Below are 25,916 nucleotides of genomic sequence, written 5' to 3' on the forward strand. Positions count from 1 at the left end.
ACATCTGATTGGACCTCAGGTCGATGAAGCTTTAGAGAAAATTAAGATGGATACGGAAGAGGCGAAGTCCATGGGAGCTCTCCAGTCCTCATCAAACAGATGAACCTTTCGCTGCTCGTTTTACAGAGCCGGGTCCAAAACCAAATACTCAGACCCTAATGCTTTCTCTTACAAATCCAACACACAAGCCTCAACAAGGTCTTTTTTTATAGAGGATGGTACAGAGGAAACCAATACAAAGGTAGGTGTAAAGGCACCACAGCTCGTAACTCCCCTTCCCCTAACAAGCAGTGACTTGCCCTAATTTCCCCCGATCACTTAACTCCTGTCAGGGAAAGACTTCAACGATTTCTCCCCATTTGGCAGTCCATAACATCAGACAAATGGGTGATAGATATTATCCAACATGGTTATTGCCTGGAGCTTTCTAGCTATCCTCCAAATATTCTACCTCACACTCGCAAACTCTCGTCAGAGCATCTACAGCTACTCAAACATGAAGTGCAACCTCTATTGACAAACAGCTCTACATGACAAGAACAGATTTACTGGGTAAGTAACATAATCCATATTAATCACATAGGTCAAACCTAATGCATTTAACAATGTTTGTTATTTATTCTACTGGTTACCTGAATGTATTGTTTTTGATGATGGTGATTTATTGTACATATGTATCCTTTAATGTAAAGCACTCTGTAGACTATGATGTGGTCCACATTGTGTAAAACTTCAAAAAATAAAAAGTACTCGTAGTTTATCCTGCGTATGCCATCTGTTGGTAACATTTAACTGTTGTATTCTAATACTTTCAATTTCGTGTTGTTGCAGGTGTGCACACCCTCGAGGAGGCGTCATTCAAAGTGTGTCTTCGTGGAAGCAGGGCTCGGGCTCTGCATACATTAGCTCTCGGCCCGCACAATCTTGGGCTGCTGTGGCGCCCCAGCAGCACTGGGCTTCACCCTCCGAAGTTGTGGACCTCACTTTGGACGAGGACTCGCGGCGCAAATACCTACTGTAACCATTTCACAGTTCAGTGCCCCCATACCTTTTTTGTGTTACGGATAGACACTTGTGGAGAATTTCCCAATCTAGATGCCATCTTCTTTGTGTTGGCAATATTGTTTTACCTCTTGAAAGAGAGGTGCATCTTACGTTTTGTTCTTCCGAACTATAGTACAACGTTTGAATAGAATCTGGAGACACAAGCGGCAGTCGACATAAAGGTAACAGTTCATGAAAGAATATAGTTGCCCTTACCCATAACAAAATTAATTTAATTTGAAAGCAATTTTGTTTTCTAGGAGCATCCTGTGTGCTAAGAATGCAAACATCGAACATATTTGTACTTGCTCAAATCAGGATTTCTGCTTGCACTTACATATAATGTACGTTCATTTTAACCTTACCTTTTATATCATTATTAATTTGTGTGTATCCCATCCACTTGATGACCACTGCCTTGACGTAATAGTTGTATTTTACTGTCGCATCATTTAATGTGTTTTATCCAGGTTGATAAACTAAGTCCAGCTAAAGATCAAAAGCAAAAGGGTTCTTATATTGTAAAATAGAATGGTATCTATCCTCATCTATTTTTTTACATTTCAATTGTTACAAAGTATTTAAAAATAGTCTCTGTTGAGTTGAAATATCTCAATTCCTGTCCCATCCTATGATGTTGGTAGTCTTTTGTGCGACAAAAGTATGTTTTCTAGTAGTCTATTTGGCATCCATGCGGAGCAAGCACCATTTGTTGTCATTGTTTTCCATGCCAGTATACAACACTTTCTGCTCCCCCAGACTTGTATATGGAATAAAATTGCAATCTGGGAATCTTGCGTTTTAAGGACTTACACCTTGGAGGCCACCTCTGCATTGGTGCAATCTAAAATCCTTCTCTGTAATTTGCCATTTCATACAGTAATTGGGATGTAGGAAAGTAACATGAATGAAGTTTGAATTAGCCTTTGATCATCACCAACCATGGTAACTCACGATGCAATTTTAGCTTTTCTCCCATTTTCTGTTTTGTACAAACCTTTCATCACTTGACTGTCCCCTAAGTACTGTAAACTAGTTTCACTGCTTTCGAAGGTACTCCACACCGTCCTTCTCACTTAAAACGGATACAACTCAGAAATCTTTGTTAGTATGTATGATATGACGTGACTTCCATGTGTATATATAAAAATGACTGCTTTCTCAATCAAACTTCCTCAGTTTTGTGCACTGTTATGTTTGAAATCATGTATTTTAGTCCAATGCTGTTTGTCTCATTTATTTCTGTTTGAAACACTACACATTTGTTTTAACATGTTACCTTTAGAGCTTACCAACACAAGCACTGGATCCTTATAGGAAGTGTTTTACTGAGTGAAAAAGATTCCTAGCTAGAACGTTTCTTTTTGTAAACAGGAAAGTAAATCTTTAGCCATTGTGTGGCTGAGAAGCAATGCACTTGATAGTTTCACAGTAGAGGTGTTGCTAGAATTTTAACTTAATCTTCTGCAATGAAGCCACTTCATTGCTTGGATTTAATGCTTAAAATGTGCAACGCTTCAGTAATTAAGAATTAGTGTGTGGTTTTTTTATTCTCGATCACATTAGTATTTAATGGTCCTTACAAACAAACTGAGTGTTTTATATATATATATGTAAATATATATATATATTTTTGGTGCAAGATGAGACCTTCTGTTTTTAAACAAGTTCTGTAGCATAAAGTTTAAAGTATTTTAAGAAAAAAATAAAATAGTGTATAATTTAAAGGCTTTTTTCTTGACTTTTTCACGTTTGTAATAATGAAAGGGAAACGTGACTTGTTGCAGTGACTTTGTATGCCTACGTCTAATAATTGCCGTTACAAGAGAAACGGCTAGAAAATTATAAAAAACAATCTTGAGACTAAAATGCGGTGAAGAGGAAGTTATCAAAATGTTCTTTGTTGTTAAAAAGGTTATTGCCAGCAGTTAAGTTATTTGTGTCTTCTTGATGTGTCCATATATATATTTTTCTCCCTTTAGGTTCATGAAATTAGATCACGATTAAGAAGTTCTCAGTTTCTCAACAACAGTCCATATTATTTGTTAACGTAATGTTTAACTACACATGCATCTTTGTGTCCTGAATGTTGCTGGATTAAACACTGAATCATTTCATTAGCATGTTATTTGATTAAGCTCTAATTCCTTTTTGAAGCATTGTTCTTTGCCTTTTTCCAGTGTTGGCGCAAGCTAAGAATGACGCAGAGAAAGGACTATGCTGTATTCAATCCATCTTCCTGCCCTCCACAGTGGATGCACTTTATTTTGATATCTTTAATAATAAACTATTTTCTCTGATTGATTTGCTTTTACCTAATTTCTCAAATTTGGAATCCTCTCCCAGCCGCCAGATCGGATCTCGAAAAATCTTGCAATAGCTCCTATATCCTGGTATGTGGCGATGTTGGTTTCACTGTGCTTCTGTCCCAACCTGCCTATGATAACACAAAGATGCATATGGGCGCCATCACTGCACACAGTGTTACTTATTTTTTTTATATGGCCTACAATGTAGATCAGGAGTTCACTCCTGGTTTCGGTTTTACCAATTCATCTACAAATTTAAGACCATTTTAGTTGTGTAGTATAATGTCACCACAAAAAGCTACAGGATTCAAAATGTCACACAAATTGGAAAAAGATTTGCCATACGCCTACGTGACATCAGTTTGTTGTGTCTGGGAGCCAATGACAACTTCAAGCCCTGCAACAAATGCTCCCTGATTGATCCAAAGACCATCAGAAAAGTTAAATTCGGAACATCAGAAAGGAGACGAGTGCCACTCTGTCGCCCTGGTCGGGTAAACCAAAGTAGAAGGATAAGTCCAAGAAAAAACGCAGGAAACACAAGTGAGAAACTTAACTTTGAACCTCTCCTGTTCACAGGGATGGTCGCTTAGTTGGCACTCGCATATCCTGACTCAAACTTCGCTCCTGAGCACAATGGAAGCCATTTTTATCTGACTCCAGTGACGGCAAGATGCCTAACAAAGTTCCACATGTCGAGGATGACCACGAGGAGACAGTAAACCTACTCCCTCCGTACTACACTGATGCTGGTCTTTACTGGGATTTACAGAATGCCAGTAGCTCCGACACTTCCCCAGTTTCAGCCCTTGATTCACCTGATGGTCTTCCAACTGAGGAGAGTGCTTCCGTAACCGGTGGAGCCCCATAAGTGTTGGAACTCCTACTTCTGTCAGAGGAGATAAAGGGTAGTTTGTGTATGGCGATCCTCCACCCTGGTCAAATCTACTTTTGCCTCCTTTACATTTCAATGAGGCTGTAGTTGATCCTATCTCAGAAGCCTGGTCTAAGCTGGCTGTTAGCGGTCTCATTTCCAGATGCCATAAACCGGCACCTGGGGATCTGGCGTTCTGACCAACATCATAAACATGGTAGTGCAAGCCTCCAATAATAAGGTTAACCAAAACTTCTACCCTTTCACTCCTCTGGACAGGAAGGGGATTGATCAGTGGGCAAGAAAGTCTGCTTGTCTTGCAGTTATGTGCTGAGTTCCTTGAATTGTATTGCTTTCTGGCTTGCTACTGGTAGATGCTTTAGGTAAGGCGCTTCCATTGCTCGTAACGGAGGAACGTCGTGTTGTTTGTTCAAACAGTTCAGGAAGGAATGGGCACAGACCAGTGCCATCATTAGCGTGCATGCCTCAGTACCCTTACTTGATTTTCTGGTTACTTTGATGTCCATACCAATTTATAGGGCCCGATTCTTTGATACGAAAGCTGACTCTGCTCTGGAAAGATTCAAAAATAGCAGCGCGCATTCTCTGGGTTTAGTCTACTTAGCGCATCAGTTCATCTAGCAGAATCAGAAGTATTGGTATTTCACAAGTGCCTCTTCCATCTGTGTCCATCTTTGCAAGCTGTTCAACAGCCAGCGTAGAGTTTTCAGGTCTTTATTTTTTTTAAATTTGATGCAGCGCAGACATCAGTTTCAGGTTAAAAGTTCCAATCAAGCAAAATGCTTTTCTAGGACTCGGGTCATGTACATTTTCAATGTTGTATACCCTTATTCCCTGGCATCAGTGTGGCATAGGAGGAAGAAAGGGCCAAAATAGTCCTTTGTGGTCTAATGGCGCATCCAGAAATGTAGCCTATCCTTTCAATAGGTGGTCAAACCAATCACTGTGGAGCTTCTACCAGTCCTGTCAAAGCCCACTTCTCACCCATGATACCATGAGATCATCTAAGCAGGGACCTAGCAGAGTTGTAGTCCACCTTTCTGTTTCAGGCTTAGTCTTGAAAATTATGCAATATTTGTTTTTCCTTAAGAGGTAAGAGTGGTGTCAATGGGAGAGGACACAATCCTAAAACTGCAGGAGGCGTCTTTCCCCACTTTCTTGAGATGGCTAATCTTCCCCGGGCATGGAAACAGGCAAACTTAATTCCCCTCCTGAAAAAGCCCTCACTCAATCCTACTAGCCCTGGTAACTACCGCCCTATTTACCTACTCCCTTTTGTAGCCAAGGAGGTAGAAAAACATGTTAAACTCCTGGTGGAGGTTTTAGAAGCCAGTAGCATTTGAGACATTTCCCAAAATGGCTTCAGGTCCCATCATAGCTCAGAATCTTCTCTCCTGTCAGTGCAGCACTCATTCTCTTAGATTTGTGTGCTGCCTTAGACACGGTCTCGCATAAGGTTCTTTCACAGCTCTTCTATGATATAGGCATACGGGGTCCTGCACAGTCAAGATTCGAATCCTTCCTTAGCCATCATTCTTTCCAGGTTATCTCCCCCCCGCTCCCCCTTCCTTCTCTTTTTCCAGACCTTAGGGACATGGGGTACCTCAGGGCTCTTTATTGAGGCCCACTCTATTCAATCTATATGTCAGATCTTTGACAGACATATTGAACACTTTAGGGGCTCTGTTATCTCTTAAGCAGATGATACCAAACTGATCTTCTCTTTTTCCACTATCACTTCTAAGTACATTACTCAATTCGGGAGCTGTATGTGGTCAGTAGCTGGTTGGATGGATGACAATTGTCTAAAATTAAATTCCAGTAAAACAGATCTTGCTGTTCGGCAAAGACTCATTTGTGGGTAGATCTTTGGTGGCTGGAAAGTCCCCCTCCCCCCCATGCCCCCACCTAAATGATGTGTGAAAAACCTGGGCATATTGCTGGACGACTCCCTCAGTCTTGAGAAACATGTAGCCTCTGGGGGGGGGGTCACTTGTTTTGGCCTTCTGAGGAGACTGAAACCTATTATTGGCCTATTTCACCGCACATGCTCTCATCCTGTCTGTTCTAATGCAAACCGTATTGTCCTGACTGAGCAATCCACTTGGCCGAGCTAAATTTGGCGGCAGCCCCACGGTTCTATAGGAAATGAGCTGATGGCTGCTCCTTTTGAGTTTTCACTCCAGCCCTTTGGAACAGATTGTCTCTCAAGCTAAGAAATACACAAAATCATCTTGATTTCAGGAAAAAGCTAAAAACCTGGCTTTTTGTCTATTAGGATGTCCTAGTCCCCTTTTGCTGCTGTCTCTGTGTGGGACTCTGGTTCTGTGGGTAGTGCTGGGAAGACCTGTTGCTGGGGCAGCTATGCGCTTTATAAATGTAATTAACATAACAGCAGTAGCAGTCTTGCACCTCCTCTCCGCCTGGCACAACAATAAAGCTTTAGTTTACCCTAGGACAAGCACAAACATCTAGTGTGGGACCATATTCAATATTTCCTGTCCCCTCTTTATTCGATAAACTTGGACCAACGGGCCATGCAGATCGTCCTAATTGACTGTTCCCTACTCTTTTTGGACGCTCCTCACACCAATTGCTGTGACTTGTGTTCAAATCTTTTTCAATGAAGAGGTGACCTTGCTTGCCAAAGGCTAAATCGGAATAGAGCCTGAGGTGGATCAGTATCCGTGTTTAAGTTGAGCCGATGGTTGTCAACCCCAGCACGTATGGCAGTCTGCTGTCTGTCTAATGTAGAGATGACCACAGCAACACTTGTTTAATAATTCAGTAAACATTAAAAATGACTAATACTGGATGCCCAAGCCATCGTCGTCACGTTGGGGACCTGGAAAATTTGAACTGTCACACTTGTAGGAGTGTGCTGGCTAGCAATTTTTTTTTAGTGGCATTGGCAGTGCTAGCCGGGCCAATGGATGGGGCAAGTTGCGGTGGACTTCTGACAAGAGCACCCCCCCCCCCCCCCCTTTTTTTTTTTTTTTTATTTTTTTTTTTTCAAATTAAGTACTGAGCGGGACTTCAAGTGTTACTCCTGTTACTGGCTGAATCCCCCCACCCCCCCTCACCACACTCCAAGAAGGCTGGAAGCCGTACCCCAATTTGGGAGCTCCGAGTATTTGATTTTGTTTCTTTCGAAAAGAAGACGTTCAAAATAGTGACACAAGCCGAAATTCTGTTGCAATTTGGTTCCGAGGACTGGATAGTGTACCGATCCTGCTGTCCCACAAGAAGCTCATGCATTTAATGCTGGTTTCCCTTCACTTTCAGTTCACTGTTCTACCCTGTGGCTCACAACCACCTTGTTTATAAAAGTCAAGTCGGTGGTAGCAGACCATCGTCACAGTTTGGGAGCATACATGTTCCTGACCTTGGTTGGCTCTTGAAGGCGACTTCAGTTCATGTAGTCTCAGACTGCCTGCAGCGCAGTGTCGCTGCATTTTAACCTGCAGATCTCAATGAACGAGTCTAAATCCCATCTCTGATCCACACAGAGGCTACTTTTCCTTTAAAGGCCTTTTCACTCCCATGGGATGTCTGACATTCAGGCTGTCATCCCGGGCGAAAGCCATTCTTTCAACCTTGGCAGTTCTAAGCTTGTTAGGTCGGTTATCTTCCTTTATCATGCTGGTGCCCTTTGCTTGTTGGCACATGTAACCTCTCAAGTGGAACGTGTACTTGCAATAGGCCCATTGTTGGCCGTGCCTGTTATACAAGATTTGTATTTTTGCAGTGGTGGATGTCTGATGTGTGGCAAGCCATTCTGTCCTAGGCCACCAGTGCTCACAGTGGTAACTGATGCATTGCCCCTTGACTTGGGGGTGAACCTGGATGAACTAAAGATCCCAGGTTTCCGGTCCTCATTGGAGCAGCCTTGCTACATAAACCTGCTGCACCTACCCGGCATTTGGCTAGCCCCATGACATTTCTGCCATCGGCCAGGGTCAAATGCTAACAGACAATGTGATTGTCAGGTGATTCTGTACCAAGATCAGCCTGGGCTCTTGCACGCTATATGATGACTTTGAGGTTGTGGGGCTGGATAAAACCCAACAGGACTAAACTGAAGGTGAGTCACTTGGGTTGGACCCCCCAGCAGCAGGTTACAGTAATTCACTAGGCTTCATCTTGCCAACCATAAGTAGCATCTGTATCCAGAGGGTGCCCAGGGAATCTTCGTGCTTTGAGGTACACCCTTGGTGAACCAATTTATCACTTCTGAAAATGCTCAGTGCCCAGCATTTTGCTTTCTTCAGTTTACATTTCAGTGGTCTCTGGTAGACATGTTCTGACTTTGGTGGGATATCTACGTTTTCTGGGATATCTACCTTTGGTATGCATTTCCACTGTTTCCTCTGATCCCATATGTCTGAGTAAAATCAGGTCATGCTTGTGCCCCCAGACTGGGCTTGGAGAGTGTGTTATTTGGAACTGTTGGCCCGCCACTTCATCTTCCCCTTTGGGTGGATCTTTTGTCCCAGCAAAATGTTTTACTCTATCTGATAGCAATAAGGAACATGGTTGTCAAAGTCGCATGAGTGATCTTCAGACTTGTTGGTTCAATATCCATTTAAAACCTTCTCTCTTGACAAACTGATCTTTCTGAAAGTGATGTCACCTTTCCATGGGGGGCAGATTATTACACTTCCCATGTTCTAAGCTGCCCCACATCCCTCCAAAAAGCAGCCTAGGTTAAACTAGCTTCTTAATGAATAGAACTAGTGTGTTGATCAGCTGTGCGTTTGTGTTGCTGGTGCGAACAAGAGTAAGGTGGTCAAGAAGCGTACCCTATCCTGATGGAGTTCCCTCTGCATCAAAACGTTATCACTTGGTAAAAAGCAGATTTTCTCAGTCCACTAGGGTAATGGTTGACTCCATGGCTCTAGTCAAGCTGCTGCTTGGACTTTGTTTATGCTTTCATCAGTCACTGATGTATAGAGCCTCTAGGCTGAAGGGGTGGATATTTTGCCCAATTCGTCTTGCCAGACTTCCTTGCGTGGGTCCACTCCTCAGACCTAACTATTGTTATGATTGCATTGGAACTGAATCAGATGATGAGAAGTATGAGAGTAGAAGTATCAGTTAGAAGAATGTTACTTATTTTGGGTAAGCCCCCCCCCCCCCTCATCCCCCTATATCTACCCACAGATGATTGAATGCATGAAAGGTGGCTTTGTGTGGAGGCTGGAGCCGTGATGGCAACAACCTGTGTGCAGGAGCTATTGCAAAACTTTTTCCAGATTCAGTTTGGTCCATAGGGTTATTCAAACAATGCGGACTCAGCGAGGAGAAGGAGTAACCTAGACAGAATGTTACCAAAGGTAAGTAATGTATTCTGTTGAGCAAGTTTTTCTTACTGAAATGTTAATATAAATATTGGCATGCAGAAAATTCTTATTAAACATACCAATCAGTCGAAATATAGCCCCTATTATCATTGAGAACAACTGAGATGTGGTCGTGACTCATGCCCCTGAGGGATTTATACAGAGAAAATCAAAATTTCAAATTTGTCAATCTGAGTCATATTGAAGAAGTTTCTCCACTAAAAGACAATATAAATTGTATCATGAGCTGTGAGGCCTTTAAAACAAAGTTGTGAGTAATCGTATGGAAATCTCTATGTACAGTAATACCATAGTGCATTGTCTAACTATCTGCCAACTGTATTGCCAACTCCTTCCCAAATTAGGACCATTAGTTCACATGTATCCAACATCATTATATATATATCTATATATATCTATATATATATATATATCTATATATCTATATATATATATATATATATATATGTGTGTATATTATCTACTGGCGGTTGCCAGTAGATAGTTATAGTTAGGACCGTGTTTCCATAGGAAATCCGCAACATTCTATTTGGAATAACTTTGGCGCCGGTTGACGAATCCTCGCAAAATTTTCAAAGTAGGTGGGGCGCTTCGCTCCGCTCCTACACTGAAAGTCTCGGGGTGATTCGTCAAGCGGGGGCCGAGAAAAAGGGGGGTCCCAAAACGCGTTTTTCCCATGCAATTTTCCATAGGGAACTTTAGTCCAAGGTACAGCCCGAACGGCTGAACAGAATTACTTGAAATTTGGCAGAGAGGTAGTCCTCAGGTCACGGATGTGCCTTTTGCAGGTCTGGTTTCAATCTGTTCAGTAGTTCCTGAGAAAATCAAAAGTAAAATCATATATATGTGGGCGGAGCCTAACCACACATCTCATCCTGAGATCTGATTGGCTGTCAGCACTTCATCCAAGAAGTGTTGGCAGCCATCTTGGGACCAATATACATGATAGCACCTCATTAAAAAGCATTGCAGTTAATAGAAGGTTTTAAGACTTTAGTTACATTATAAATAATTTGTTGATGGTACCATACTCATTTTAGGAATTGTGGTATGTTCTAAGGTGATTTCACCATGTGAAAAAGCCTTCTGCTGGGATATCATGATTGAGAGAAAAATATTTTCTCATGCTTTTCCCACAGAGGTTTGGAAGGTGATCTATAAGCTAAACTGAGAGCTTATTTTCTGTAAATTCACATTATCTTTCTCAGTCATGTGAGAATGAAGTCTGACATTCTCAGTAAAACATGTACATCCAACCAGGGCAGAGACTGTCAGTTGATTCCTTTGTGTTCTACTGCAGCTTCCCAGAGTGTTCCAAAGAACAACTAGAGCGCTAACAGTCCTACTTATGATAAACGTATGGCACACCTGAAGCCATCTTGCTTGGATTAAAGTGGTAACTCTTAAAACATTTCATTTAAAAAGGAACAAAATGAGCGGGTTCATTTTTCCATAAAAAGTATGATTAGTGCTGCAGAAAGAAAAATTAGGGCACATTTTGAGTGACTTCTCAAATCCTCTTCTATTTCATTAAGAAATTCTGACATGCAGACTGAAACATGCACTTTCAATACCAGCAGCAGTTTCCCCTGGTGAGCAGTAGCTTTACTACAGTGATCTAATGAGCAAAAAGAGTGCTAACATTCTGAATTTATGGCAAATGTGTGACACATCTGAATGCCTTCTTGATGGAATCAAAGTAAAAAACTGAAAGTATTTCCTACTGAGGAGACTGCAGTAAATGAGGAAATTAGGAAACTTCATAACAAATAAGTCTCCCAAGATGGCCACCAGAGACAAAAGAGCCCAAATGTAGCCCAAATATCACCCAGATGTAGCCCAAGTATAGCCCAATGACAGAATGTCCCAGAGTGTTCTTAAAAACAACTAGAGCGCTTACTGTCTTCATTATGACAAAAGTATGGCACATCTGAAGCCATCTTGATAGGAATAAACTGGTAACACTTAAAACATTTAATTTAAAAAGGAACACAATGAGGGGGTTCATTTTGCCATAGAAATTATGATTAATGCTGAAGAAAGAATATGAGGGCACATTTTGAGTGACTTCTCAAATCCTCTTCTATTTCATTAAACAATTCTGACATGCAGACTGAAACATGCACTTTTAATACCAGGAGCAGACTTCCATGGTGAACAGTAGTTTTACTACAGTGATCTAATGAGCAACTAGAGTGCTAACATTCAGAATTTATGACAAATGTGTGACATATCTGAATACCTTCATGATGGAATCAAAGTAAAAAACTAAAAGCATTTCCTACTGAGGAGACTGCAGTACATGAGGAAATTAGGAAACTTCATAACAAATAAATCTCCCAAGATGGCCACCGGAGACAAAAGAGCCCAAATGTAGCCCAAAATCACCCAGATGTAGCCCAAATATAGCCCAATGACAGAAGTGTGCAAAACACTTATTATTTTGTGTTTTTGCAGTGTTATATAGTGCAGACTTGTCAGGTATTGGAGTGCTTTACATGAGCATTGGTTACATCACATAAGAACAAATTCATTTTGGTTGTAGACATGGGGAGATTAAGTGATTTGACCATAATCACAGAATGTCGAGCTGAAGCAGAAACTCCAACCTGGTTCCCCAGTTGCAAAGTCTGCAGTTCTGGAAGTAACACCACATCCTCTCCCCTAAGTGCAACATTTAATCAAGTGGTCAACTGGATAAAAAAACATAAAGATAACAAATAATTTAAAAGTGCTTTGTCGCTATTTGATAACTCAGAAAATATGTCCTTATTTTAGTCTTTTAGAGCACTAACCATAATTTTGATGCCAATAAGACCCTCTCATATATGTAATTTCTAAAGGAAATGCTCTAGGTATTACAGTTTTGATTACATCAAGATGACGTCAGGCGTTCCGCACTTTGGTAATAAATATAGAATGTTAGCAATCTAGTTGTTCATTAGGATACTGTTGAGAGGCAGAGGCCAGGGGCACGGACTCTGAAAATTGAAGGTAGGTAGGAGGGTGCAAAGGCAACAATTTAACCACACTGAGCAGGCAGGAAGGGCCGTGGCAGCACAACAGACTATGGAGGGCAGTGGAAAGGGGGGCAGGGGCAACAAACCAACAATACAGGACTTGCAAGAGAGGCTGTGGCAATATAATAGACCATTGTGGGCAGAAGGAAGAGGCAATGGTAGTACAACCATACATGCCAACAGACCCGATTCAGCCAGGAAACGTCCAATGTTTTTAAGCTCCAATGGGCTTTATTTGATCTGTCTCCTGTCTACAATCTCCTCTTTTTCAATGTAACTCAAAGGGGAAAATCAATACCCCAGTTTTTTTCAAAATCTCCCTCTTACCAAGTTCAAAATGTTCACAAGTATGGTACATTGGATCATGGAAGGAAATGGGGTAGGGACATGGACTTGGATAACAGAGGACAGGAGGGACATGGAAAGGTGCACCAAACTGACCCTGCAGGGCAGGCATCAGGGTTTGCAGCAGGACAATACACCACACAGGGCATGCGGGAAAGGAGTGCAGCACAACAATCCATAGAAAGCAAGAGGGAGGGGACAGGACCATGCACATGGACAACAGAGAACAGAGGGGCAAGAGGCTAGCTGACCATAATGGACAGACAGGAGAGAAAGCTGCAGCATAACAGACCATAAAGGGCAGGAGGGACGGATCAGGGACATTACAATGGAACAGACAAGCCAGGAGGGAGGGAGTAGGGGTCTGCACATGTAAACAGAGGGCTGGGGGCAGGGCAGGACCAGCAAGATAGCAATGGAGGTCAGGCAGGATGGGCAATAGAAGCAAGACACACCATGAAGAGCAACAGTGAGACTGTGATGGCATACACACAGACCATGGAGGGAAGGTGGGAGGGGGGTCAGGGGCAGCTAACTGACCACACAGGGAAGGTGGGAGGGGCCATGATAGCACAGAAGACAATGCATGGCAAGTGGGAGGGTTAGTGGCAGCACAATGGCTATGATGGGCAAGAAGGTGGGTGCAGGGGCATGCACAAAGGACGATGGAGGATAGAAGGGAGGGTCAGGACCTGTGCACAGACAAAGTTCAGGGGAAGGGGCCTCACAACAGACCGCACGGGGCAGGCAGGAGGAGCAGTTGCAGCACAACATACCAGGGAGGGCAGTAGGGTGTGGCAGTACAATGGACCATGTAGGACAGGAGGAAGAGGATAGGGGCATGGCATGTGGACAGGCAGGGTGGAGGTGGCAGGGACAGGTTACAGTCATCTGACAATGCTAGGCAGGTGGGAGGGGAGTGGCAGCTCAACAGAACACTCCGAGTAGATAGGAGTGGCAGGTCCATGGAACATGGTGGGCAAAAAGGATGGAGCAGGGGCATGCACAAAGACAGCGGAGCGCAGGGGGAAGGAGAATAGGGGCAGCAAGCTAAGCACAGAGTTTAAGCAGGAGGTCAATGATGGGGCATAGAATTGGGCAATGGAGGGCAGGAGGAGTGGACTGGTAAATCATACTAAATTGAGGGCAGTGGCAGCACATCAGACCATGCATGGCAGGAGGGAGGAGGCTAGTCCATGGATTCACACAACAGAGGATAGGGAGGAGGGGGATGGGGCAGCAAGCTAACTGTTCAGAGAAGGCGGGTATTAGGAACTTTATTGTTTTTAAAACGTGTGTCTGTGCGAACTACTTAAAATATGAACAAGTATGCAGCATAATCTCACTTTTATTCAGGAAGAAGAGGACGTTTGTGACTGTGACTCCGGGCTCACTTGGCAGAAACACCCCCTGACCCTCCACCCCCTATCGCAAAATGTAATGCCCGTGAAAAGGGTAGCTGAATACAGTGTTATATAGAACATAGTCCTGAGAGCACGATTAAAAATGAAAACTAGATATAGTGTATGGTATAAACTATGCACCAAAAAGTGTGATATAAGATGAACCGGGCGAGAAATATAATATGCAATACATTGTGCGCAATGACAGATTCATTGGAGAGCGCGAGATAGCACAGGCACTAGCGCGTGCAATGCGATATGCTCCTTGGAGTGTAATATGCACAGGGCAGTGTTGTGTAACCTAACTAGTCTCTAAAGTTGTAATATAAAATATGTGCTGGGGAGTGTAACGTTGCATATGCACTGTGACAAAGATATGGATCCCGGATTGTAATATGTATGGCATAGCACTGTGCGTTATAACATAGGCATCGAGGAAGGCACGTTAGATGGGGCAATATAACCCGTGCGAAGACAAGTGTGGCATGACATCCTCCTGGGAGACCTCAACTTCCATCTGGAGAACAACAACGACCGCAACACCAGCACCCTGCTCGACAACCTCGCCAACCTGGGACTCAAGCAACTGGTGTCCACCCCCACCCACCTCGCCGGACACACACTCGACGCAGTCTTCTCTTCCAGCACAGACATCAACTTCAGCCACGCCACAGAGCTTCAATGGACGGACCACAGCTGCGTCCACTTCACCTTCAAGAGAACGACGTCCCACCACCACCAGAAACAGGCCGCCCGCAGAAGCTGGAACAAGATCACAGCAGACCAGCTCGCCACCTCCCTGAGCCAGCACCCTCCTGCCAGCTCAGCGAACCCCAGCCAGGCCGCAGACAACCTCACGAAGTGGATCAACAACTGCGCGGACGAACTCGCCCCACTGAGGACCCCGCCCAGCAGACCCGGCAGCAAGAAGGCCCCATGGTTCACCGACGAACTCAAGAGCTCCAAGAAGTACTGCCGAGCCCTCGAGAAAGTCTGGAGAAGGGAACCGACACCGGACAACAGGACCTCCTTCAAACTTGCCACCCGGAAACACCACCAGCTGATCCGCGCCGCCAAGAAAACAGCTTTCAAGGACCGGTTGGACAACAACGCACACAACTGCAAGGAACTCTTCAACATCGTGAAAGAGCTTTCCAACCCCAGCGCAGGAAACAACGACATCACCCCATCGCAAGACCTCTGCAACTCCCTCGCTTCATACTTCCACAACAAGATCGCCGACATACACAACAGCTTCAACAACCAACCAACGCACACCATGACCGAACAACCACCCCCCACCACCACCCTCCACGCCTGGACCCCGATCAGCACCGAAGACACCATCCGCACGATGAACTCCATCCACTCCGGATCACCGACCGACCCCTGCCCTCACCACGTCTTCAACAAGGCCGACGCTGTCATCGCACCCCACCTGCGAGACATCATCAACACATCCTTCGACACCGCCACCTTCCCCGAGAGCTGGAAGCACGCCGAACTCAGCGCTCTTCTCAAGAAACCCACAGCGGACCCCACCGAACTCAAGAATTACCGCCCCATCTCGCTCCTCCCGTTTCCAGCCAAAGTCATCGAGAAGACCGTCAACAAGCAGATGGCCGCCTTCCTCGAGACGAACGGATCCCTCGACCCCTCACAGTCCGGCTTCCGAGCCAACCACAGCACCGAGACCGCCCTCATCGCCGCCACCGATGACATCCGAGCCCTGATGGACAATGGAGAAACAGCGGCCCTCATCCTCCTAGACCTCTCCGCGGCATTCGACACGGTCTGCCACCGCACCCTAGTACGGCGCCTCAGCAACATCGGCATCCAGGACAAGGCGCTGGAATGGATCATCTCCTTCCTCGACGGAAGAACACAGAGAGTCCGCCTACCACCGTACAAGTCAGAGGCCTCCGAAGTCATCTGCGGCGTCCCCCAAGGATCATCTCTGAGCCCCACCCTCTTCAACGTCTACATGAGCCCCCTCGCGGCCATCGTACGCAAACACAACCTCAGCATAATCTCCTACGCCGACGACACCCAGCTGATCCTCTCCCTGACCAACGACCCCGCCGCCGCCAGAGCCAACCTGCACGAAGGGATGAAAGAGGTAGCCGAGTGGATGACGACCAGCCGCCTGAAACTGAACTCGGACAAGACGGAGGTCCTCATCCTGGGCTCCTCACCCTCCGCCTGGGACGACTCCTGGTGGCCTCCCGCCCTGGGCACCGCACCCAAACCGACAGACCATGCACGAAACCTGGGCGTCATCCTGGACTCCTCCCTCTCCATGACCAGGCAAGTCAACAACGTCTCCTCGGCGTGCTTCAACATCCTTCGCATGCTACGGAAGATCTTCTGGTGGATCCCCACCGAGACCAGGAAGACCGTCACCCAGGCCCTCGTCACCAGCCGACTGGACTACGGCAACGCCCTCTACGCCGGTACCACCGCCAAGCTCCAGAAGAGACTCCAGCGGATCCAGAACGCCTCAGCCAGACTCATCCTCGACATCCCACGAACCAGTCACATCTCCGGACATCTGAAAGACCTTCACTGGCTCCCCGTCAACAAAAGAATCACCTTCCGCCTCCTCACCCACGCACACAAAGCCCTACACGACCAAGGCCCGAGCTACCTCAACAGCCGAGTCAACTTCTATGCTCCCAAATGCCACCTCCGATCAGCCAACCACGCCCTCGCCACCGTCCCCCGCATCCGAAGAGCGACTACAGGAGGAAGGTCCTTCTCCTACCTGGCCGCCAAGACCTGGAACTCCCTCCCGACCGACCTGCGCCTGACCCAAGACCACCTCTCCTTCAGGAAGAAGCTGAAGACCTGGCTGTTCGAGCAGTAGCGGCAACCCCCCCCCCCCCCCCCGCGCCTTGAGACCCTACGGGTATGTAGCGCGCTTTATAAGTGTCAATGATTGATTGATTGAATGACATATTTACGGGGTGGTGTTACAGTGCACATGGGCTAGAGATTGTCATAGCATATGCACTAGCTAGTGGAATACAACACAGAGGTGTGTGGCACTCAGCATGCAATGGTGGGTGTAACACAGCATTGGGCTCTGCCAGGAGCGCGCTGTGATTCTCAAGTGATGTTCGTCCCCTTTCCAGAGAGTAAAATAAAAAGTATTACACATCCGGCAGTGGATGTGTGTTTTATTAACCGTGAGGGGGGGTTTCTTGCATAGTTTTGGTCGAATTTTTGTCGAATCCCCTTTGAATGGCTTGGTGTGCATGTGTATTAAATGTGCCCGTCAATAGCTACCCATGTTTGTATAAATAAACGACAAGAGCGTCAACCGGGATTAGGCACGGTAGGGCATCAGACATGTCAGAGCTTCACTAGTGGTGTAAATACATTCCACGTGGATTCATTGTATGCATAGTCGCCTTTTAATGAATATCACGCAAATCGTCATGGTGATAGGTACGTACGGTTTGTCCAGCATGTCCTAGGTGTGTCTATAAATATATATTTTTTAAAAATAATAAAAAACAGTGGCCGGCCCTGGGGATTGGGGTCAAAAAAATATAATTAGGAGACAGGCCCTGGGGGATGGGGTCATCAGGGCCAATAAATTAGAAGAAGAAGGGGAACCACACAGCCCCCCTTCTTAAAAAAATTAAAATAAATAAAAGACTGGCATCGTGCCGGAGGCCACGCCCCCTCCTTGCAGCACTCTGCAAACGCGCCCCCTGGTGAGTTGTAAGTTGGGGAATTAATTCCTCTTCAATACTGAGGGTCCCTGAGGGCCAACTAGCCCAACAGGCATCTCCAGTATGCGCCAGGGAGCTGCGCTGCAGACAGGTGTTCTGAGGCCAAGCCCCTTTTTACACCTCTCTGCAACGCAGCTCTGTGGCGCTTACTGGAGGTACCTAGTGGTCTAGTTTGACCCTAGGGACCCTTAGGATCAAGGGGACTTAATCTCTCAACTTAGAACAGCCACAGGGCGCGTTTACACAGTGGTGAAGGGAGGGGACGGGGCCTGAGGTGACGTGTGCAAACACGCACTATGGCACGTTTTAAATTGGGGATATAATTTCCCTTCAATACTGAGGGCCCCTGGGGGCTAACTAGCCCACCAAGTGCTTCCAGTAAGCGCCACTGAGCTGCATTGCAGAGAGGTGGTCCAGGCCGTGCCACTTTTTACACCTCTCTACAACGCAGCTCTGTGGCACTTACTGGAGGTACCTAGTGGGCTAGTTGGACCCTAGGGACCCTCAGGATTCAAATGAACTTAATCTCCCAACTAAAAACGGACACAGGGCGTGTTTACACAGTGGTGAAGGGAGGGGACGGGGCCTGAGTTAACGTGTGCAAAAACGCCCTGTGGCCTGTTTTAAGAGGTAGTTTTAATCCCCCTGCCCTATTATATACTAGGGGCTTACAGAGGAGGTCATGCTAATCACAGGGGGACCCCAACGCATGATGTTCCCTAGTGTATGTAGGTGTTTTCACTGTATTCTAAGTGTCTTTTAACAGCACTGGCTCTAGGACTGGTTAGTCAGACTCAGTTACCACCAGTATCCGTCTGAAAAAGTTGAGGGTACAGGATGATTTTGGAACAAGGCTTCTTGCTGCTCTTCTTTTTGTTCTTTCTGCACGTTATCCTTCTTCCTGCACTTTTCTTCGTCTTTGAGGACTTCTGTTGCTTCTTTCGGCATTTCTTTTTTTTCTTTCTGTGCATTTTTTCTTCTTTCTTCACATGTCCTATCTCTGTAGGCATAGTTAGAAATTAGCATTTAAAAAACCTTTGAAATTCACAGAAAAAAACATAGGTTTCAGGCACGTTATAGTTAGGAATTAGCATTTAAAAACCTCAGAAATTCACTGAAAAAACCATAGGTTTCAGGGGTGTTATAGTTAGCTGGACTTTTAACTTGTACAAAACCATTGAAATTCCCCCGTTATAGTTAGTTCAGCTAACTATAACTCACGCGCCCACAATGCACTGCTGATTACGTCACATATTACATCACTCATGACATGGTCAGTGACATCACTCATGACATCACTGATGACATCTCAAATGACATCACTGATGACATCACTGATGACATCATCCTTGTGATAGAGTGGCAGACCTCCTCTCACCCTAATATAACCTTTGATACACACATTCAAAAATAGAGACTCAAATTTTCAAAACAATGGACATACCAATACCAGTTACAACAACCTCTTCAGTAATTCTAAGATCCACATACACATCCACTCATTCACCAACAGTCCTATACAGTCACTCATACATGTACTCACTCATCATATGTACTCATACACCTATACATCCTGTTACACAATGCCACTCATCCATAGAGTTACTCACACACATAGTCACTCATGCTAATAAAGAATCAAACATACATTTACTTGCATATACAGTTATACACACACCACCACACTTACTTCTACGGAAACTTACACATACTTAGTCTTTTAAACAATCACTTATAGAAACACATACTTATTCATACAGGAACTCTTTCAATCTCTCACTCTCACATATACTCACTTATATACACCAATAGTCACATATACTAGTTTAAAACATATGTAGTTACTCATAAAGACACTATTGAGACAGTCATTCAATCACTAACACACCCATACACACACTCATCCACCCATACAGTCCTGCACACATGCTGTCTTCAACACATACAAATAGTGAGTCACTCCTTCATGCACCTATGCACTACGTAATACCCCCACCGAACCATGCAGACACTCGGACTGATACTCAAAAAACCAACTAATAACCTATATAGACATCCATGTAGCTACTCACCAACCCATGCAGCCACTTATACACAAAGTGAGAGACTGATACAGATATTTACATATTTAAACATTACTCACTAAGCCATGTATTCACTATGATACACTCAATCAGTCAGTTACACAATCAATTTTTCAAAAACAAATCATCCATTTAGACACTTATATACCCATTTATTCTTCCATCGACCTTGAGATATACATATGTAAAACATATTTAATTTTCAGAAAAACACACATTCACTGGATGATGTCGTCAGTGATGTCATTTGAGATGTCATGAGTGATGTCATGAGTGATGTCACTGACCATGTCATGAGTGATGTCATGAGTGATGTCACTGACCATGTCATGAGTGATGTAATATGTGACGTCATCAGCAGCGCGTGAGTTATAGTTAGCTGAACTAACTATAACGGGGGAATTTCAATGGTTTTGTACAAGTGAAAAGTCCAGCTAACTATAACACCCCTGAAACCTATGGTTTTTTCAGTGAATTTCTGAGGTTTTTTAAATGCTAAATCCTAACTATAACGTGCCTGAAACCTATGTTTTTTTCTGTGAATATATATATATATAATTACCAACTGGTGGTCGCCAGTAGGTAGATATAGTTAGGACCTATTTTCCATAGGAGATCCGCAACATTCTATTTGGAATAACTTTGGCGCTGATTGACGAATCTTCGCGAAATTTTCCAAACTTTTGGCCAATTCCGGTCCGCTCCTATCCTGAAAGTTTCACAGTGATTCGTCAAGCGGGGGCCAAGAAAAAAGAGGGGTCCCAAAACGCATGTTCTCTATGCATTTTCCCACAGGACCTTTAGCTGCAGCTACAGCCCGAACTGCTGAACGGAATTACACCAAATTTGGCAAAGAGGTAGTCCTCAGACTCGTGCCTTTTGCTTAAATGGTGTAAATCCGTTCAGTAGTTCCTGAGAAAATTTGAGTTAAAAGTACATATATATCTATTGCCTCGGAGGATCCGCGCACCCTCCCGATCACAAGCTGATTAGGTCTCGCCTGACCCAGCGCATGCGCTGGTCTGGCGAGAATTATTGAGAGGGCTCCAAAAAGTGCTACCAGGCCAGCCTAGAGCTACAGTGCATGTGAGCGGGCGCGCGCACCGCCATTACTTTCACTTTCGCGGCCGCTTTGATGTTTGCTCGCGATCGTGATCACTTTCGCGTGTTCCGTTTGTTGTTCCTGTTAGTTTTCTCCATTCTTCCTCCATTCGTGGATTCTGATGGCTTGCTCCCATTCTCCCTCCCTCCGTTATCTGTTGGCTTGTTCCTTTTCCCCACATTCAGCCCCAATCAGGCAGTTTTACTATCTCCTGTCTGTCTCCGGTCACTGTTCTCTTCCCCACTCCGTCCCTCCCTCGGATAGCCGCTGCCAGCCCCTCACGCGCACACACTTCCTTCCAGGAGCCCCTTCTCCCTCCCTGGGTATCGGAAGAGCCTCCGCTCGCAGCCTGCCTGCCACTTTCCTTCCGCTTCGCGCTGCCAGTAGGAAACACACCGGCATCTTGTAAATGTACAGGGAATATTAATAGCCCTGGCTGAGATTGGGTATTTAAGTCTTCTCTTATCAAAAAGGTCAGATGTCTGGCATGGCTCCGCGCCCACCCAGCGCTCAGAACAGGTGCTGCGTGGAGTTTCATGGCTGCTGTCCCCTACCGAGTTTGGTACTGCCTGCCGACACCCTGCCTGCACGATGTTTCCCCAGCAGACCCATTCACCTCTACCGTTCCAGAGGGAGAGCCTCAGAGGGTGCTTGCGCGACTGTCCACTTCGATTTATCACAATATAAATAACCTTTTGTGCTGAGCTCTTGTGCACACACACCGTGCCAGTTCATATCACACACGTGCACTTCTAAGGAAGTGACAACAGCGCTACATAAATATACGTATTCATCTACCGTGTATTCACTCCTTCGCAGTATCCCTCACTGGCGCACACTTTTCGTCGCTGCTGCAGTCATTCAGTGCTTCCATCATCCACTCGCTCACTGTGAAACCATCTCTCTGCTATGCATGTTCACTCATGTACAGTCACTAATCCATTCATTCTAGCACCTATTCACTGCTGCACTCACTCCTGCTCACCACTTCATTTGTGTACTCATTCACTGCTTCATGCACTTACACATTCTCTCGCTGTTGCACTAGCTGACTGATCCTCTCACTTTATGCTGCGCTCATTCACTCCCATACACCCACATATTCATTCCTGTGCTTGCTCGTTCACTTCTGCTCTCAATCACTCCTGCATGGGCACACATTCACTCCACCACACCTATTAATTACTCTACGTATTCTCTACACTTACACCATACACACTTCAAAATTCACTGCCTCACTTGTTCGCTTCTGTACTCACACTTTAACTGCTACTGGTTCATTCAGTCATTCACTACTGCAATCATTCACCAAGTGCACTCATTTATTCTGGTAGCCTTTCACTGATGCACTTATCCACCCCTTCACTCCCACATTCACATTAATTGCATGCCATAGTCATTCAACCTGTGAACTCATGCATTCATTAATGTCTGCACACTCATTCATCCCTGCATTTCTATCTCGGTGCTACATTCACTTCTGCATGGCTCTTGGGGAAGCCTCATGTCCTGCCGCCTGAGTGCAACCTGTCAGTGCTTTTCGAATTCCTGCCTGCCCAACTACGACTTCTTCCATTTCTTGAAACCAGAAGGTGCCCCCTGCACCCACCATGCCCCCTCCTAGACAGTAGGAAACATTTACTTTACAGCCGCCAAACTGGCAGCGAGAATTTCCTCCTCCAATCTTCAAGCATTTCTTTCTTTCCTTCCACTGCTTTCTTTCCTCCATCAAACTTCTCACCCTTCACACACTCTGTTCTTATTTTTTTCTTTCTTTTCTTGTTAATTTCTCTCTCTTTCTGCATTTCTTTCTCATTCTGTCCTTTCTCCCATTTTTTTTATCTTTCCTAAATTAGTCCTTTCATCATATCTCCCTTTCCTTCCTTCTTTCACTTCATTTTCAATCTTTTCTCACATTTTTCTTCTTTCAGTTGCCAGTTTGTCCAATTTCCTCACATTTCTCGACTTTTTTTGTTCTTACTTTCCTTTCAGAGCCATGTGTATGTTTTAAAAGCCACAGGATCTCCCCGAGGTGCGCAATTTCCTTAAACTGCATTTCTGCTCGTCCTACATCTGTTTGGGATTCTGTATAATTAATACTTCCTACTTTTCGTAAGCCCTCTCCCCACGGTGGGGAAATGAGCTAAATTTTCTTTACTCTTTGTGTTTATTAAAGAATTCACCTTCAATAACTAATTAGCCAGTGTCCCCCTACTGAAGTAATCAATTGGCCCCCATTTCACATGCACTGCCGCCACTCCTCATCTTGGTGTTGTCCAGATTCAGGACTCTTACTATTCACCCTTCACTCCATTCCTCATAGAGGTCTGTTTGCTGTTGTCTTCTCATTTGCACAAGATAAGTACATGTATGTGTGTGTGTGTGTGTGTGTGTGTGTGTGTGTGTGTGTATATATATATATATCTCCTACTGGGGGTTGCCAGCAGGTAGTTATAGTTACGACCTCATAGCCAATAGGTCTCGCTTTTGGGACCGTATTAGTATTTAGTTATGCATCAACTGTTGCAAGGCTAAACACTTATAAGGTCCCAAAGGCGAGACCTATTGGCTATGCCAATGCTTGTTTTTAATTGGCTGCCAACACTCTGAATCAGGAAGTGTTGGCAGCCATCTTGTGCCTCCGTAGAACCGAGGCACAAGAAACCCAAAAATAAACGACGCAAAACGCGAAAAGGGGGCAGGGTAGAAACACCTTGACCACCTAGGCCTGCTCAGGGGGTCCCACAAGGACCCTCAAGGCCCAAAAAAATATATATATATTTATTTTTTAAATGGGAGGATGCGCGCATCCTCCTGACAGAAAAAAAAATTCTGCGTGGGCTCCCGTGCTGAATATGCTAATTTGCCCCCGGGGAGGGGGCAAATCCCGGGGGCATAATAAAAAAATAACAGGGGGGTCCCAATCCCCCCACACTGCCTCGGGGACCGCCACCCCCCGGGGCTTCTTGAAAATGGGTGGGGGGCTCTCAGCCCCAACCAGCCCTGGGGACCGCCACCCTGTGGGGCAACTTGAAAATGTGGGAGGGGGGCCACGCGGCCCCCCTCCTGGGGCCTTGTATAGGCCCTGGGGACCGCCACCCCCCAGGGCCGGCTCCTGCAGTGTCCCGGGGTGCCCTCCCCCGGGACTCTGTGGTTTGCAGTGACAGGGCAGGAGCCTCGCGGCTCCCGCCCTGTCATTGCAAACTGCTTTGCTTCATTGAAGCGAGAGCAGGGAAACCTGCTCTCGCTTCAATGAAGCAAAGCTGATTGCTTTTCCACATTGGGAGCAGCATGTTAGCTGCTCCCCATGTGGAAAAGCAATGCCGGCTCCCCCCCCCCCCCCCCCCCCACGGCCCCTAATGAAGAGGGGCCGCCCCGGGGGATGCGGTCCCCGGGTCTAGTAGTAGCCCGGGAGGGGGGCCACGCGGCCCCCCTCCTAACAATTTTGTTTTTTTAAAAACAACAAACCCGGCTCATTCATTCCTCTTCAATCCAGAGGTCCTCTAGGGGCCAACTAGCCCACCAGGTACCTCCACTAAGCGCCACGGAGCTGCGTTGCAGAGTGTTTTTAAAAAGGGACGTGGCCTCTGAACACCTCTCTGCAACGCAGCTCCCTGGCGCATACTGGAGGTACCTGGTTGGCTAGTTGGCCCCCAGGGGACCGCAGGATTGAAGAGGAATTAATTCCTCAACTTAAAACGCACCAGAGGGCGTGTTTGCACACATCAACTCAGGCCCCGCCCCCTTCCTTCACCATTGTACAAATATTCCTCTAAAATCATCCGAACTTCGAATTCCGATTTACTCACCTGTTATCAGGAGAGAACCCAGTGCTGCATCTTTTAGCCCAGCACTGACCCTGAAAAGTAATTCTAAGCGTACTTACCAGTAACTTGTATTTCCTTCCATAGGAATCCATTGTGTGGCTTTCAGCAGAAAAGTTTCTAAGTGTCTATTTTCACAAACTAAAAATATTACTAAAAAATCATCTGTATGACTTAAACACATTCTTTCAACTGTTTATAGGAGATTCACCAGTGCTGGATCCAGGATCCACCACTGAGTAAGAAAAAGTAACAACACTACTTACCTGCTAAGTGAATTTTCTGCCATAGGATAACATTGGTGATTCTAAGTGAAAATATTTCTAAGTGTCACCTTTTAAAATACAATAATATTCCTTAAAAATCACTACTGTAACCAAAATGCTTTTACTCAACTGTTTACAGGAGATGTCCAAGGACGGAATCTAGGATCCAGTCCTGTGGTTAGAAAAGTAATCCATAAAGTAACTAATTGCATTTGACTAGAAATTCACATTGAGCTCAATGTTGCATTGTGTTTGAAATTGTGTTGCCCATTGCAACAACTATAACTACTGTACTTACAAGTCGATTGCCTATTTGCAAAGTATTTAAACTAAAGTAATTCATTCTGAGAAAGTATATTTTGTATTCTATTGTATAATGTAATTATAATGTAATAAAAAAAATCTAAAAATAGTTTTAAAAAATGTAGAAAATCAGTATAAAAAAATCAGTATAACAATTAAAACATTAAAAATTGTCATTTACAAAACCTTTGAAATTCACTGAAAAAACCATAGGTTTC

General features: G+C 45.0%; 1 protein-coding gene across 3 annotated transcripts in view; it reads left to right on the plus strand.

Moving 5' to 3' along the window:
• ARK2N (arkadia (RNF111) N-terminal like PKA signaling regulator 2N) overlaps window positions 1-3,348 on the plus strand; it is a 269,417-nt gene extending 266,069 nt beyond the window's left edge. For all 3 annotated transcript variants that reach the window (XM_085629249.1, XM_085629231.1, XM_085629240.1), the window contains one exon: window positions 832-3,348. In XM_085629249.1, the coding sequence (XP_085485375.1) occupies window positions 832-1,021 (190 nt within the window). In that variant the 3' untranslated portion in view covers window positions 1,022-3,348. The remainder of the gene's footprint in view (window positions 1-831) is intronic.
• Window positions 3,349-25,916: the final 22,568 nt, after the last annotated feature.

This window comes from Triturus cristatus, chromosome 2_1 (genome assembly GCF_964204655.1).
Source record: "Triturus cristatus chromosome 2_1, aTriCri1.1, whole genome shotgun sequence".
NCBI lineage: Eukaryota > Metazoa > Chordata > Amphibia > Caudata > Salamandridae > Triturus > Triturus cristatus.